This window comes from Ostrinia furnacalis, unplaced genomic scaffold, assembly GCF_004193835.3.
Source record: "Ostrinia furnacalis isolate ACB-3 unplaced genomic scaffold, ASM419383v2 OfSCF1160, whole genome shotgun sequence".
Classification (NCBI taxonomy): Eukaryota; Metazoa; Arthropoda; class Insecta; order Lepidoptera; family Crambidae; genus Ostrinia; species Ostrinia furnacalis.
The window spans coordinates 17823-30461 of NW_021131399.1; the positions used below are offsets into that span (position 1 = coordinate 17823).

The following is a 12639-nucleotide window of genomic DNA, read 5'->3' on the forward strand; positions in this document are numbered from 1 at the left end:
ATTGTCAAAAAACGTGACACTGACAGATATTATTTGTCAAAATAGTATATCAGCTGGCATTATTGATGAATTTAGCTAACTAAAAACAAGGTTTATGTGTTAAATAAAAGCAATTTAATGTGTTTGAAACATGAACGAATCAACATCAAAAAAGATAATTTTTAATAAATCATCAGTAAGTACAAATATTGTAAATAATCATAGTGTTACTGAGTAATTACCTTATCGTTATGTTTTATCTTTATCATTACAGCTATTAAGCTTAAAAGCAGAATTACTAAAGAAACAAGAAGAGGTTTACGAGAAGAAACATCTGCCTCAGCATAAAATAGAGAATTTTAAACCAGCTCCTTCAAAGCCTAGTATTGAGGAAACTAAGGAACACTCGAAGAAGAGTTTTAAAGATAGCCTAAAGGCTGTAGACACTGAAGAGTTAGAGGCAAATAGGAAAGTAAAGTAAGTGGTTTTATATTGCTTAATGATTTTTTTAATGATGAAAGGATTTACCAAGCCAATCTACTCCATCTTAGCTATTATTGTTGGTGAGCTTGAAGTCAAACGCAGATTAATTTGTACTAGTACATACGCAGAACTTTTATAGAACCCAGCAAGTACCATATGGATTTATTTGTTCATCTTAAATTTTGCATCTTTTAGGGCAGCTTTAGAAAAGAAGGCAGAGCTGTATAAACACTTGAAGGACAGTGCAGGTGACTCACAGTTGGCTGGCAGATTTTTAGTGGACTTCAAAAATAAAAAACAGCAAGAAAGAGATGATTCACAAGAAGATTGCAATTCACAAGTTCCAGAAGCATCTTATCAGGATGATGACAATGATTGGTAATATTTTAAAAAGATGCTACAATATTTTATACAGTAACCTTTTTGCATTTAATTTAGTTATAAATAAACTAACCTTTCTAATATTTTTAGGGTTGAGTTCACTGATTGTCTTGGTCGCACACGCAAGTGTCACAAATCAGACCTAGATCTGTACATGAAAAGAGATAGAGATCTTGTGAAAATTTTAACCAATGATCATGATACTAAAGATGATACTAAGGTAAGAGACACTTTGTATTTAAAATAAATTCTTTAAAGTATACCAATCTTATTGATAATTTTGGTATTATGTTGTAGGAGTCATCGAATACCACTACTCCTCAAAGCGAAAAACCACTACTAGTGCAAAAAACAAATGACTATCTACAGTCACTACGTGAGAAATGGGAGGAAAAAGAGAAGGAGCTGCTTGCCAAAGACAAGGATATTCACTACCAGGATCTATTGTTTGATGGTTTGTAACAAATATTATGCTTAGCTTAGTTATTATGTATGTAAACATCAAGATTTCCCAAGCTGTTTCCCCAGCCAGGGTAAAGCAAAATCCTCTTGCTTGTTGCACCTGCAGTAGATACTCAATGACCTGATCAATTGAGTAATACAAGTTAATCTGTTCCTTTAAGTGTAAGAAATGACATACTATTAAACATTGGCTACTTCAGGCATAACAAAAACTTTTTTATTTTTGGATAAGTTCCGAAATTTATTAATAAATTAAGTAAAACACTAATTTCATGTTTGTATTATCCAGAGGCGCGCATCCACGGCGTCGGCTACTACTCCTTCAGCACCGACGAGACGGAGCGTCGGCGGCAGATGGATGAACTCTTGAAGCAGCGGGAGGAGACGCTGCGGGCGCAGAAGGAAGCCGAAGCAGTTAGGAAGAAGCGTGACGAGTTGCTGGCGGCAAGAGTCGCGGCCGCGCGCGCTCGTCAGCGGGCCAGGGCTGGCTTGCCGCCGGAAGAGCCGAAAGGTAATATTACTAAAGCCCAGTCTATGAGCACGTAGAATTTTGTCCAATGACCTCAAGCTACCCATCCTTATCGCTCGCGCGTAATTATGTTGCTATCGCGCTCGCACACTCGCTGCGGGCGCCCGTCGCACAGTCGCGACAGCAATATAATTACGCGCGAGCGATAAGGATGGATAGCTTGAGGTCATTGGACAAAATTCTATGTGCTCATAGACCGGGCTTTAGCAACTTCGCCATATTTTTTCTTTTATACAAAACGTTTTCCCATCTTTTAAACCTTACCTGTGGCCTAATTCACGTATTTAGTCGCTTTAGTCGCTTTAGTCGCACGAACTAAAGTCGCTGACATAGCCCGACGGATTAGCAAGCTGAAGTGGCAGTGGGCAGAGCACATAGTACGCAGAACTGGTGGCAAGGTTCTGGAATAGAGGCCGCGTACCGGAAAACGCAGCGTAGGACGTCCACCCACAAGGTGGACCGACGACCTGATAAGGGTAGCAGGAAGGCGCTGGATGCAGGCCGCTACCAACCGTGCGATGTGAAAGTCATTGGGGGAGGCCTATGTTCAGCAGTGGACGTCCTGTGGCTGAAATGATGATGATGATGAAGTTTTGTTACGTGAATAAAGCTACTGGACTACGACAATTTCTCCGTGGTTGAGGATTCCGGGTGAAACTCGCTTCCACCTACGGCCTGATCGTCACTTACCATCAGGTGGGATACAGGCCAAGAGCTTCCTAGTTGTGGATAAAAAAAAAATTATAAGAAAAATCAGCTATATCGGCCCACCGTCTCCCCCATCTCACCTCCCTTTCACACGACTACAACAACTGCTTAGCCAGGATCTAGAGTTTGACCTCCAATGAAACCCACCCCTGGGTTGATGTTGAGCAGTTCATTGACTAATTGTATAAATAAAATTTTGCCCGCGACTTTGGAAACTTACCTAATCGTTAATCTCTCTTTTCAGCGCAAAACGAAAAGGACTTCACCACATGCTTGCTAGAATTCTTGACTCAGCAGAAGAACGAGGCAGACGCCAAAGCGAAAGAAGAAGAAAAGAAACTTCGGGAAGAACAAGAGAAGGAAAGGCAAAAGTTGCGGGACGCATACATCCGCGAATGGGACTTGGGCAAGGAAGGGGTTGAGGGTAAAGTCAAGAAGTTCCGGGAAATGACTCAAGAAGAATACGTAGAGCAGCAGAGAAGTAAACGCATAGACGAATTCGCACCACCAAAAAGTTCGTCGTCCTCAAAATCTGTTCACACTTTCGACGAAAGTGGTAGAAGTTCTTCTGGATTAAATCCATCTACGCCAAAAACGTGGTCAGAAGTAAGACCGATGGAAGCTCCCCCGCCCCCAGATATAGGAGATATCAGTGCGTTAGACGAACAAAAAGGCCTTTACTTTTCTACCAAGAAACCTGCTAACACCATTAAATACAAGAACTTTGTTCAACCCCAAGAACCAACGCCCATAGAAAATGAACTTAGTGACGATGAAGGTGAAGGTGAACAAATAAGGCCACAAAAAAGAAAGTCTGAAAGAGATCATTCAGAAATAGCACCTCCTCCGACCTACGACTATTATGGGCCCACGCCAAAACATTCTAGACCCAAAAAACCATTCGAGTCTGACATTAGGGAAGCATACGCACAGGGCGCGAAAAGCCTAGAGGCAAAAGGTAACGATAGGCAACTATCAAAAGCGTATGACTTCACATTTGATTGATATACATTTTATGTAAATAAAAATGCTAAGTGTAAATTAGATTTTTATTGACTTTAAAAGTACCTATATCTAAACTAATATCACATTTATGAATCCTACGTGTAGTGTTTTATAGTCAATCTATTACAGCACTGCATTTGATTCGAAACTGTATTACTGCACAAAGAAAAGATGCGAATGATAGTGCGAAGAGTAAGGTTATTCAGTATTAGAAAATAGGTTGTATTTTTTTACACACTAATATCAATCTATTATATTCTACTAATATTTACAATATACAATTTGCTCCCAATAAATTGATTACAACAATTGTGTTATGCACTCAAAAGTGATTTTAAAATACTTAATATTAACTAATCTAGTAGTTTGTGATGAATGAGAACTGCGGTCTTTTTAAAGCTATTTGATAGAGATCATTATCACATATTTTTACGGCACAACTATTCAATCTTCCTAAGGTTATGAGAAAGAAAATAGATAACCATGATTGTAATTCTAAAAGAATGTCTCATTATCCAATAACAGTGCACTTACAAAATAATACTAAATGCTAAAATGCATATAAGTATAAAAGGATTGAAGGTCACCGCTGCTGAATCGTTTTTAGATTTCGGTGGCATAGGCGACCCGTTCTTGTAAGCGTCAGTCGTGGTAGTAAGTGTAGTGGTATCAGTCATTTGTTCCATAGATTTTTCAGTCGTTGCTGGACTGTCGTTTTGCTGAAGCGCTTCAGCAGTAGGTAGTTGCATGCTTGGTTTTATTTCGTTGCTCACCATTTCTTTCACATCAACAGATTTCATCATCGTTTCAGGAGCTTTTGTCGAAACCATTTCTTTTACTACATCAGCTTTCATCATCATTTCTGGGGCTTTTGTCGTTGTAGAGTCTATTTTAAGAGCTTCTGCCATTGTTGTTGCTACTTCTAAAGAGATCGGCATTTCTTTACTGGCTTCACTACTGCTTTCTACCATTTTAGGTTCATCCGTTGTCTGCTTCATGTCTATTTGTGTTTCAGGCGTTGTATTCATTGACGTCATAGTAATATTGGATGCAGGTTCTGTTACTGTTGTTGGTTGTTCAGCAGTAACGTTGGCATCAGTTTCGTTGTTCTTATCGTTAACAATAGCGTTTTCTTCGTGTTCATCGTTTTCGATTATATTATTCATTTTGGTTTTACCAGAATTGATGAAAGTGCTGGATGTTATGGCATTTCGTTTTAGTCTTCGATTTCTTGCGACGATTTTGACCAGTCCATTGAAGGCGTCGGTCTCTCGGTCGGTTTTGGGGCCGTTGCAAAGGTCCCCGCGGCAGGGGCACGTCATTCGGTAGTTGTTGGTCGAGTTGCAGTGCAGGAGGTAGCATTCGTCTTGGTAGAACTTCACGCAGTACCGGGACTCGACGAAGGCTGTGGAATAGATGAATTGTGGGTTAGATAAGAAAATGTGTGTTGGAGACATAGTCTGATATTAGTAAACACAATATCTCTATTAGTCTTTTATAGAAGCAAGCAAGGTCTTGTCTAGCCACAAAACTTCAAAGAAGATTATTCGAACCGTGTAAAGTTGAAGTTTTTTTACTCTGGGTTCTATACTGTTCCTGCCGTAGAGTTGAATTTTCACGATGTGAGGTTACTGGATTCGATGAGAGGGTGATGGTACATAAAGACAAATTATGTTTATCCCATTTTCTTATCATAAGTTTGGCACCATGGTTGAGACCTCTGATGGTCTAGCAAGATCTTACTAGGCGTTCGCGCCGATGCACCTGCTCCGCCAGCGGCCCGCACCAGTAGCACTGGAGGCGCCTGGCGCTGGGGACATGTTGCATACGTACGCGGCGACGGTGGCGCAGTGCGTGTACCCCGGGTCGCAGGCCGTGACCTGGTCGGAGAGCTCGTCGCATGGCGGTGCACCAGCTCCGCCAGCGACCACCAGTAGCACTGCAGGCGCCTGGCGCTGGGGACATGTTGGATACGTACGGGGCGACGAGGCGACGGTGGCGCAGTGCGTGTACCCCGGGTCGCAGGCCGTGACCTGGTCGGAGAGCTCGTCGCAGGGCGGCGCGCGCTCGCGCCGGTGCACCTGCTCCGCCAGCGGCCACCAGTAGCACTGCAGGCGCCTGGCGCTGGGGACATGTTGGATACGTACGGGGCGACGAGGCGACGGTGGCGCAGTGCGTGTACCCCGGGTCGCAGGCCGTGACCTGGTCGGAGAGCTCGTCGCATGGCGGTGCACCAGCTCCGCCAGCGACCACCAGTAGCACTGCAGGCGCCTGGCGCTGGGGACAGGTTGCATACGTACGGGGCGACGAGGCGACGGTGGCGCAGTGCGTGTACCCCGGGTCGCAGGCCGTGACCTGGTCGGAAAGCTCGTCGCAGGGCGGTGCACCAGCTCCGCCAGCGGCCACCAGTAGCACTGCAGGCGCCTGGCGCTGGGGACATGTTGCATACGTACGCGGTGACGAGGCGACGGTGGCGCAGTGCGTGTACCCCGGGTCGCAGGCTGTGACCTGGTCGGAGAGCTTGTCGCAGGGCGGCGCGCGCTCGCGCCGGTGCACCTGCTCCGCCAGCGGCCCGCACCAGTAGCACTGGAGGCACTCGCCTGACGCTGGAAAATATAGGATAATAAAGTTAATCTTGTGTATGCATTAGCAAAACGAGATTTTACACCACTATTAGATTAACAAAGACGATTTTAAGGTAAGGACTAGACAAGATGGTGCAAATTACTACCTATCTAAATATAGGATGTTTGTTCTACTCATAATAATACAAAATAATTGAAAATATTGTAGGCTTATAGTTTTCTACTATACCTACTTACTAGGTAACAATGATGACTTATGGTTCGGAAACGTGGCCTCTCACTGTAGGCCTTATACAGAAGCTGAAAGTTGCACAGCGTGCTATGAAGAAATGAGGAGATCCGTAAACGAACTAAAGTTGCTGACATAGCCCGACGGATTAGCAAGCTGAAGTGGCAATGGGCAGGGCACATAGTACGCAGAACTGACGGCCGATGGGGCAGCAAGGAAAACCGAAAAAAGCAGCGTGAGACGTCCACCCACAAGGTGGACCGACGACATCATAAAGGTAGCAGGAAGCCACTGGACGCAGGCCGCTACCAACCGGGCAACATGGAAAGCATTGGGGAGGCCTATGTTCAGCAGTGGACGTCCTGGCTGAGATGATGACTAGGTAACAATAGGACAAAATTTTTCACTTTTTTTCTCCCCTTGGCGATTCACATACCTAATTGCTTTACTTACGAAAATCAATTTATTCTTTCTCTTTAATAACGTTGTCTGAAAAATATTGGAAAAATGTTTTTACATGAACTTCAGTCGTCCTTTTCTTCGATAGCTTTTATTTTTATACGACTTTGATATTAGGTGCGCGCACACACACACACACATTGAGTGGGTGATTTGTAGTTTTTTCCACTCGATAACAATAAAATTTACCTATTACCTACGGCGAGTTATTTTGGTATTGTAATTATGAATAGTTAATAATTTACATCGATTTTAATAGACCTGCTGAAATGTTGCTTTTTGTCTTAACTATTTAATTCTAAACAAGTGCTAAAGCTAAGAATTTAAGTTTTCTAGAATAATATATTCTGAATAACCCACTCGGTGGACCTTATGCATTCATTATGCATTATGCTGTCAGAGCAGGACCGGTTGTGGAAGCCTTTGTCCAGCAGTGGACGTCATTTGGCCGCGAGTCATAAAGTCATAATCAGAATTAGCGAGGCCATTTGATCGCGTCATTCACAAACAGTCCAGTTGTTGAGCGACACGAGATCATTTATTCAGCGTACAGCTGGCCGCATCGCTTGATTACTGCCACGGCCTAATAGTCGCCGGCCAACGCAAATATTGGCGGAATCCTCCGGGCGACGATTGTCGCGTTCCATCTACACTCGGACACAAAAATGTGGGCATGTTTCATTTATTAACGTTTAACTTTAATTGTTTTAACTAGGGCCAACAAATTAAGTAGTATCTACCTATTTAGGGATTTGGTACACGATTTCAAATTATGATAAATGCTCGTGTTCCTAGCGTACCTATGTCAAACACGCAATGTTATAAAAAAAAAAAAAAATGTTAAACCTATGTAGGTACAAAACTACGTGTAAAACTGTGAAGACAAAGCTCAAGCTAAAAGTAATTGTTTTATTTTGGGAAGTTGATTCAATTTAGTATCCTATTGTAAAACAATCAGTTAGGTACATTTTGTAATTTAATAGTAACTGCATATAATCCATTTTTGTTTTGTTTGGTAATTCCGATGCATTAGCAGGCCCATTTAATCGTCACTAATTCAGCGAACACGAGCTATGTGGAGCCATCATTTATTCAGAATGCAGCTAGCCGCATCGCCTAAACGCTTTGGCACAGCATATGCGAGTAACCGCTCATAATATACTACGTAGCTGTTATCAGCGGAAACTTGGAGGACTTTATTTAAAATGTATAGAAATGTATGAAGGCCGTCACGTCCACGTGACAAACTCGTCTCGCTGCGATCTCAAGGGAAGAACGATGCTTGCCGTAATCTGCTGTAAAACTAAAAGTGGGGCAGAGATATGTAGTCGCTAAGCCAACACAAAAATTTACAGGTTCTCATCAATTTCAGGATCTTAAAGTAGGTAGGTAAATGCTTAAAAAGTAAACTCTTAATTTTGTTCTTTCATGAAAGAAATCAAGTAAGCACCTACAATAAAAAGTAGGTATTTTAACAACTTAAATTCAGGAGTATCTACCTACTCAGGCTACCTACACCAAACTAGGTAAGCTTTTTGCTTGTAGACTTAAGGTTATAGTTTAAATATATGTGTTTGCGTGGATAGAAGTGGATATTGTGTTAAGCTAACTGACCTCATTGTATTGTACCTACCACACAATAGTCAGCTAACATTAGCAAGATTAATGTGCTGTTAATGTAGGTATTCATACACACTCGTGCGACGTGGGCGCTACTTGATACATTGATAGATTATGAGAAGAACAATACCGCGATGACTAAGGCCAGACATATTATTATAAGATGTTTAGCCTGTCACACACAAATAGGGTGTCATCGTCTCAATACTTGGTTTTATAAGACTAAATACCTAGTTAGTTATCTATTTAAAGATAGGAACCAGCATCTACAGTGCCTATTTATAAAAAATTCAGTAGGTATATTATATTTATTAGGATTTTTTTTTTCATCTTTATTTAAGGAGTCGCTCTCTCTCGATATCGCTCCGTACAGCCACATTTTAGTTAAATGAATGAGTTTGAGCATTTTTAAAAGGCTGTGATTATTTACTTACTACTTACAATATCCCATAAAATACATTTATCTAACAAATAACATACTGTTTAAATGTTAAATAAATAGCTCGTCATGTTTATGCGTGCCACTGTACTGCAACCAGACAGGCGCAGCAATATCCAGGTAGACTCCCTTCGCCCACTATCGAATCGAAAGTGTTCGCTAACAAGCGCGGGGAAATAATGGGACTGCAGAATAAACCTACTTCATTTATGAATTTTGGAAGTAACTTTACCTTATAACGTTGAAAGAGTTAACTTTAGTATCTAGAGTCAAATTCCTGAAGCGGGAGTTATCCCGGTTCAGGAATTTGTACAAACTCAGAAGCTTGTGCAAAAACTTAACTTGTAATTATTGTTTTTGTAAATGTATAATTATTTGTGTAATTCCAATTACCTATTTTGTAAATAAGTATCAATCAACGGTAAAATTTTTACAAACTTTTTGTACCTAATTAGTAGTTTAGTCATCATTGATCAATCTGAGTTTCTTTTAAGGTCTGAAATTATCAAATAGGTAGTTACCTTCTTTATATTTTACTTTAATAGTCATACGAGTATAACAACAATATGAAAAATACTGTTTTGCAAGTATAATCGTCCGCTAAATAACAAAATGCAAACTGCGTTTTATCTTTGCCGCCAACACGCCGTGAACACGACTGTGCATAGTTTCCATGCAAATTAAATACAACCTGCGAATATAACAGTCTGCAGCAGCTGTATTGTAAAATTTTATCTACCTCGGAACGCGCGAAAATACTTTTTGTTCGCAAACACATCACTGCCGGAGGCTAGTTGCTGCATGGGAGCGACCACTTGCGCCGAAGGCCGTACGTATGTCCACTGAATTTTTTATTACACGTGTTGTGGCGAGTTAAAATTTGTAAAATGATGATTCAAAACACTTTGTTTTGTTGTAGCGACACAATCGATCGATTGAGGGTACGATAAACGGTATTTTTTGGTAATCTGAAAGAAAATTTGATATCGTATCTAAATTATTAGCATTAAGTTGACGGCAACTATTATGAGATTGTCATATACTACGAAAACACCAGCAATCTACGACACGCTACGGATACTTCGTAGCATTGTTGCTACGAATTACTACGAAACTACGACAAGTCGAGCTATTGAGTTATGAAGAAGTTCTTGTTATATCGGGCTTTCAATCTTGATGCCGCCTCGCATCGACATTATCATAATGTCATCAACAATTTTAGTGATGTTTATCACTGAGAAATTGAATTAGTAAATTGACATTTATAGCGATATGAATAATATACGTATTTGTTCATTATGTATTTGTTTGTCTATTAACGAGTGAATAGTATTTTTAGAAATGTACGTAGGTAACTTTTATACCGTAAAGTTATTAAATATAACCCGCGTTCCAGCAAACTTGATATGAATATTAAACTTTATTGTTTATAGCTTGTTTCTGACAAACAACTCCATAAGGCACTCAAGGCTCCGTCCGCGTTTCGCGTCTGTGCGGAATAAATCATAACATGCATCAAGTAACTGTTGAACAGAGGGAACATTTATCACCGGAGTTGGCAACTCAGGATAATCCCGAGGTACTTTAGGAGGTACTCACCACTTAGCAGGATGAGAATCGCGGCCGCCAGCGCGGCGGTCCGCGGCAGACACGACTCTTCTTTCGCCATCTGTCGAAAAACTTGTTTAGTTTCTGGTTTCATTTACATTAGTTAATCAAAGGAAAACATCTTTCCATTATTCAGCCTTAATTTAGTTTAACTACTATTAATTTACCTGTAGAATATAATAAATATTACGTAACGCTGTTGGAAAAAAATAAAATTAATTAAAAGGCATTGCTAAAAGGGAAAGACACGCTTATTTTATATTAAATTTCTGAAATAAAATCACGTCCACTTAATTTTTCATTGTTTTTGCTGTGGGGCAAAGTAGGTATACATATTTGAGTAGTGCTTTTTGTGTAAGTTGGAACTTAAAGCACTCTTAACTAGTTTCTTTAAATTAAAAAGAAAAACTAACGGTTTGTACATGCTTTTCCACCAGTGAATTTATGATCCATCGTTCAAAAACTTAGCGTCGAAGAAAATTAACTTACGTGCAATAAAACACACCCTACGAGGTACTATTTGCAATATCTACCATTCTTTAAGACTTTTACACCAAGAAGTAAGTATTCAGGATTTATTTTCGTTTTCATTTAGTTACTAATAAATAATTGCTTCATACTGGCATACCTTAAGTACTTTTCACTCGATCCTTGTAAGGCGCTATATTTTTGTTGTTACATTAGTTGTTGTCTGAATATTTTCGTTCTTCTAAGGAACTACGGGTACCGGCACAGTTGTAACTATCTTGGGACCGACTTCGGGTAGTGTGAGTTAAAAATTAACTTCTAAGTTTGCAAACTTTTTGAAAGATCGGAACTAGGGGACCGACTTAAGAGATGAATGGAATTGATACCTTTGTTACTAGAGAGCGTTGAGACTAAGCGATACGAAGCGCGTACGCCAGCGTCAGACCGCCGACTAGCGGCTCCGCGGTGTGTCCGTGACGTAGCCGCGACGTAAACGTGCGTGTGACGTGCTGAATTGAATTACGGTCACGTGCGGTGAAACTGTGTCGGTTCCGTACATGCCGTTTGTGGTAGTGGGTTAAAAATATCTAGTACAAACGAACCTTGAAGAAAGCTGGACAATTATTTCTCATGTCCTTGGCTTACATAAATATTTGAAACTTACAAGTTAATAAAAGGAACTAGGTCTGATCGGCTTTGCAGTCACACTAGCCATTTAAGGCATTCTAGAATGCTAGCCTCACAGTTTGACATAACTTGAAGACAATGAACTTAAATTTTAACGAATATTGTTAATTTGATTTTACCTTATTTCTTAAAATTGGTCCTCGTAATTGTTACTATGCGTAAGATTATAATATATTTGTGTCATGTACTCAATTTCTGAGGGCGGCGTAGACGGCATCCCCTGGGCCCAGACGGGTAGAACCGCAGTGTTTTCGTTGCAAAACCCTTTCATTTTCGGTACAAGGAATAGGTGGATTCTTTTACGTTGTCTTAATTAAAAAGAATGGCTAATCCTGGAATTAATTATGTTTTTGGACGTAAATTACTAAAATGTGTAGTAAAAAGTTTTGCTGCCTGATTTTCCTGTTTACCTATCTATTTTATGGTTGTGTGTAGAAACAACAAATATTTTAAAGCTACGTGATATACGACTATATTTTTAAAACAAACTGTAGTAGATGAGTTTTCAACGAAACCGAACAGCTACCATTAGTCATAGGAACAACAAAATTCTAACTGCGGTTTTCATATTTCAAAACTAAAGTCGGAACTCTGAACAGTATGTACCTACGTAATTATAGTAAACACATAATGATCGATCAATATCTCTGATTGTAAAGAACGATGACTTTCAGTTCCATTCAATATTGATTCATTCTGTAATAATAAGTGGGTTGGTGACACGATCAATCATTATACCTTTAGAATACACTTTGCCTCTTAGCCGGGCTATTTATACGACCCAGTTTGGTTATGCCGTTATGATCAATGGATTACGTTATTATTCGTAAGTTTACTGGGACGCTACTTGTTTTTAATAGTTAACTGTAAACTTAATAGGTAACTAAAAAAAGTCTTGAAACCAACTGGTCAGTATTCGATAGATGCATAATGTCACGACATAAAAATAGAGACGAATACCCAATTATTATAATGCGTCCAATATCACAAGACGCTA

The 12639-nt window shown here is 40.2% G+C and overlaps 2 protein-coding genes across 4 annotated transcripts; one reads left to right on the top strand and one right to left on the bottom strand.

Moving 5' to 3' along the window:
- The first annotated feature begins 51 nt into the window (after positions 1–51).
- Positions 52–4077, top strand: LOC114351543 (coiled-coil domain-containing protein 174). Its single transcript, XM_028302800.1, has 7 exons — positions 52–175; positions 254–456; positions 658–840; positions 934–1063; positions 1141–1297; positions 1595–1816; positions 2787–4077. The coding sequence occupies exons 1-7, from the start codon at positions 131–133 to the stop codon at positions 3545–3547; spliced, it is 1701 nt and encodes a 566-aa protein (XP_028158601.1). The 5' UTR covers positions 52–130; the 3' UTR covers positions 3548–4077.
- On the bottom strand, positions 3788–11418 carry LOC114351544 (uncharacterized). 3 transcript variants are annotated; one of them, XM_028302804.1, is made up of 4 exons: positions 11342–11418; positions 10479–10548; positions 6001–6153; positions 3788–4952 (listed from the first exon to the last, which is right to left on the bottom strand). In XM_028302804.1, exons 2-4 carry the CDS (start codon positions 10546–10548, stop codon positions 4078–4080), a joined length of 1098 nt encoding a protein of 365 aa, XP_028158605.1. In that variant the 5' UTR covers positions 11342–11418; the 3' UTR covers positions 3788–4077. The 3 variants fall into 3 exon arrangements, with proteins under 3 accessions (XP_028158605.1, XP_028158603.1, XP_028158602.1); XM_028302802.1 differs by having other exon boundaries at positions 11116–11407; XM_028302801.1 differs by lacking the exons at positions 6001–6153; positions 10479–10548; positions 11342–11418 and adding an exon at positions 5526–5869.
- Between the last annotated feature and the right edge of the window lie 1221 nt (positions 11419–12639).

What these genes read in the sequence shown, in the direction of transcription:
- LOC114351544 (XM_028302801.1), bottom strand. Translation starts at nt 5,841, where the DNA reads ATGCAACCTGTCCCCAGCGCCAGGCGCCTGCAGTGCTACTGGTGGTCG. An exon ending in CACCGTCGCCTCGTCGCCCC is followed by an intron (nt 4,953 to 5,525) that starts GTACGTATCCAA and finishes TCTATTCCACAG; the next exon opens with CCTTCGTCGAGTCCCGGTAC.
- LOC114351543 (XM_028302800.1), top strand. Translation starts at nt 131, where the DNA reads ATGAACGAATCAACATCAAAAAAGATAATTTTTAATAAATCATCA. An exon ending in TAATTTTTAATAAATCATCA is followed by an intron (nt 176 to 253) that starts GTAAGTACAAAT and finishes TTATCATTACAG; the next exon opens with CTATTAAGCTTAAAAGCAGA. An exon ending in CAGGATGATGACAATGATTG is followed by an intron (nt 841 to 933) that starts GTAATATTTTAA and finishes TAATATTTTTAG; the next exon opens with GGTTGAGTTCACTGATTGTC.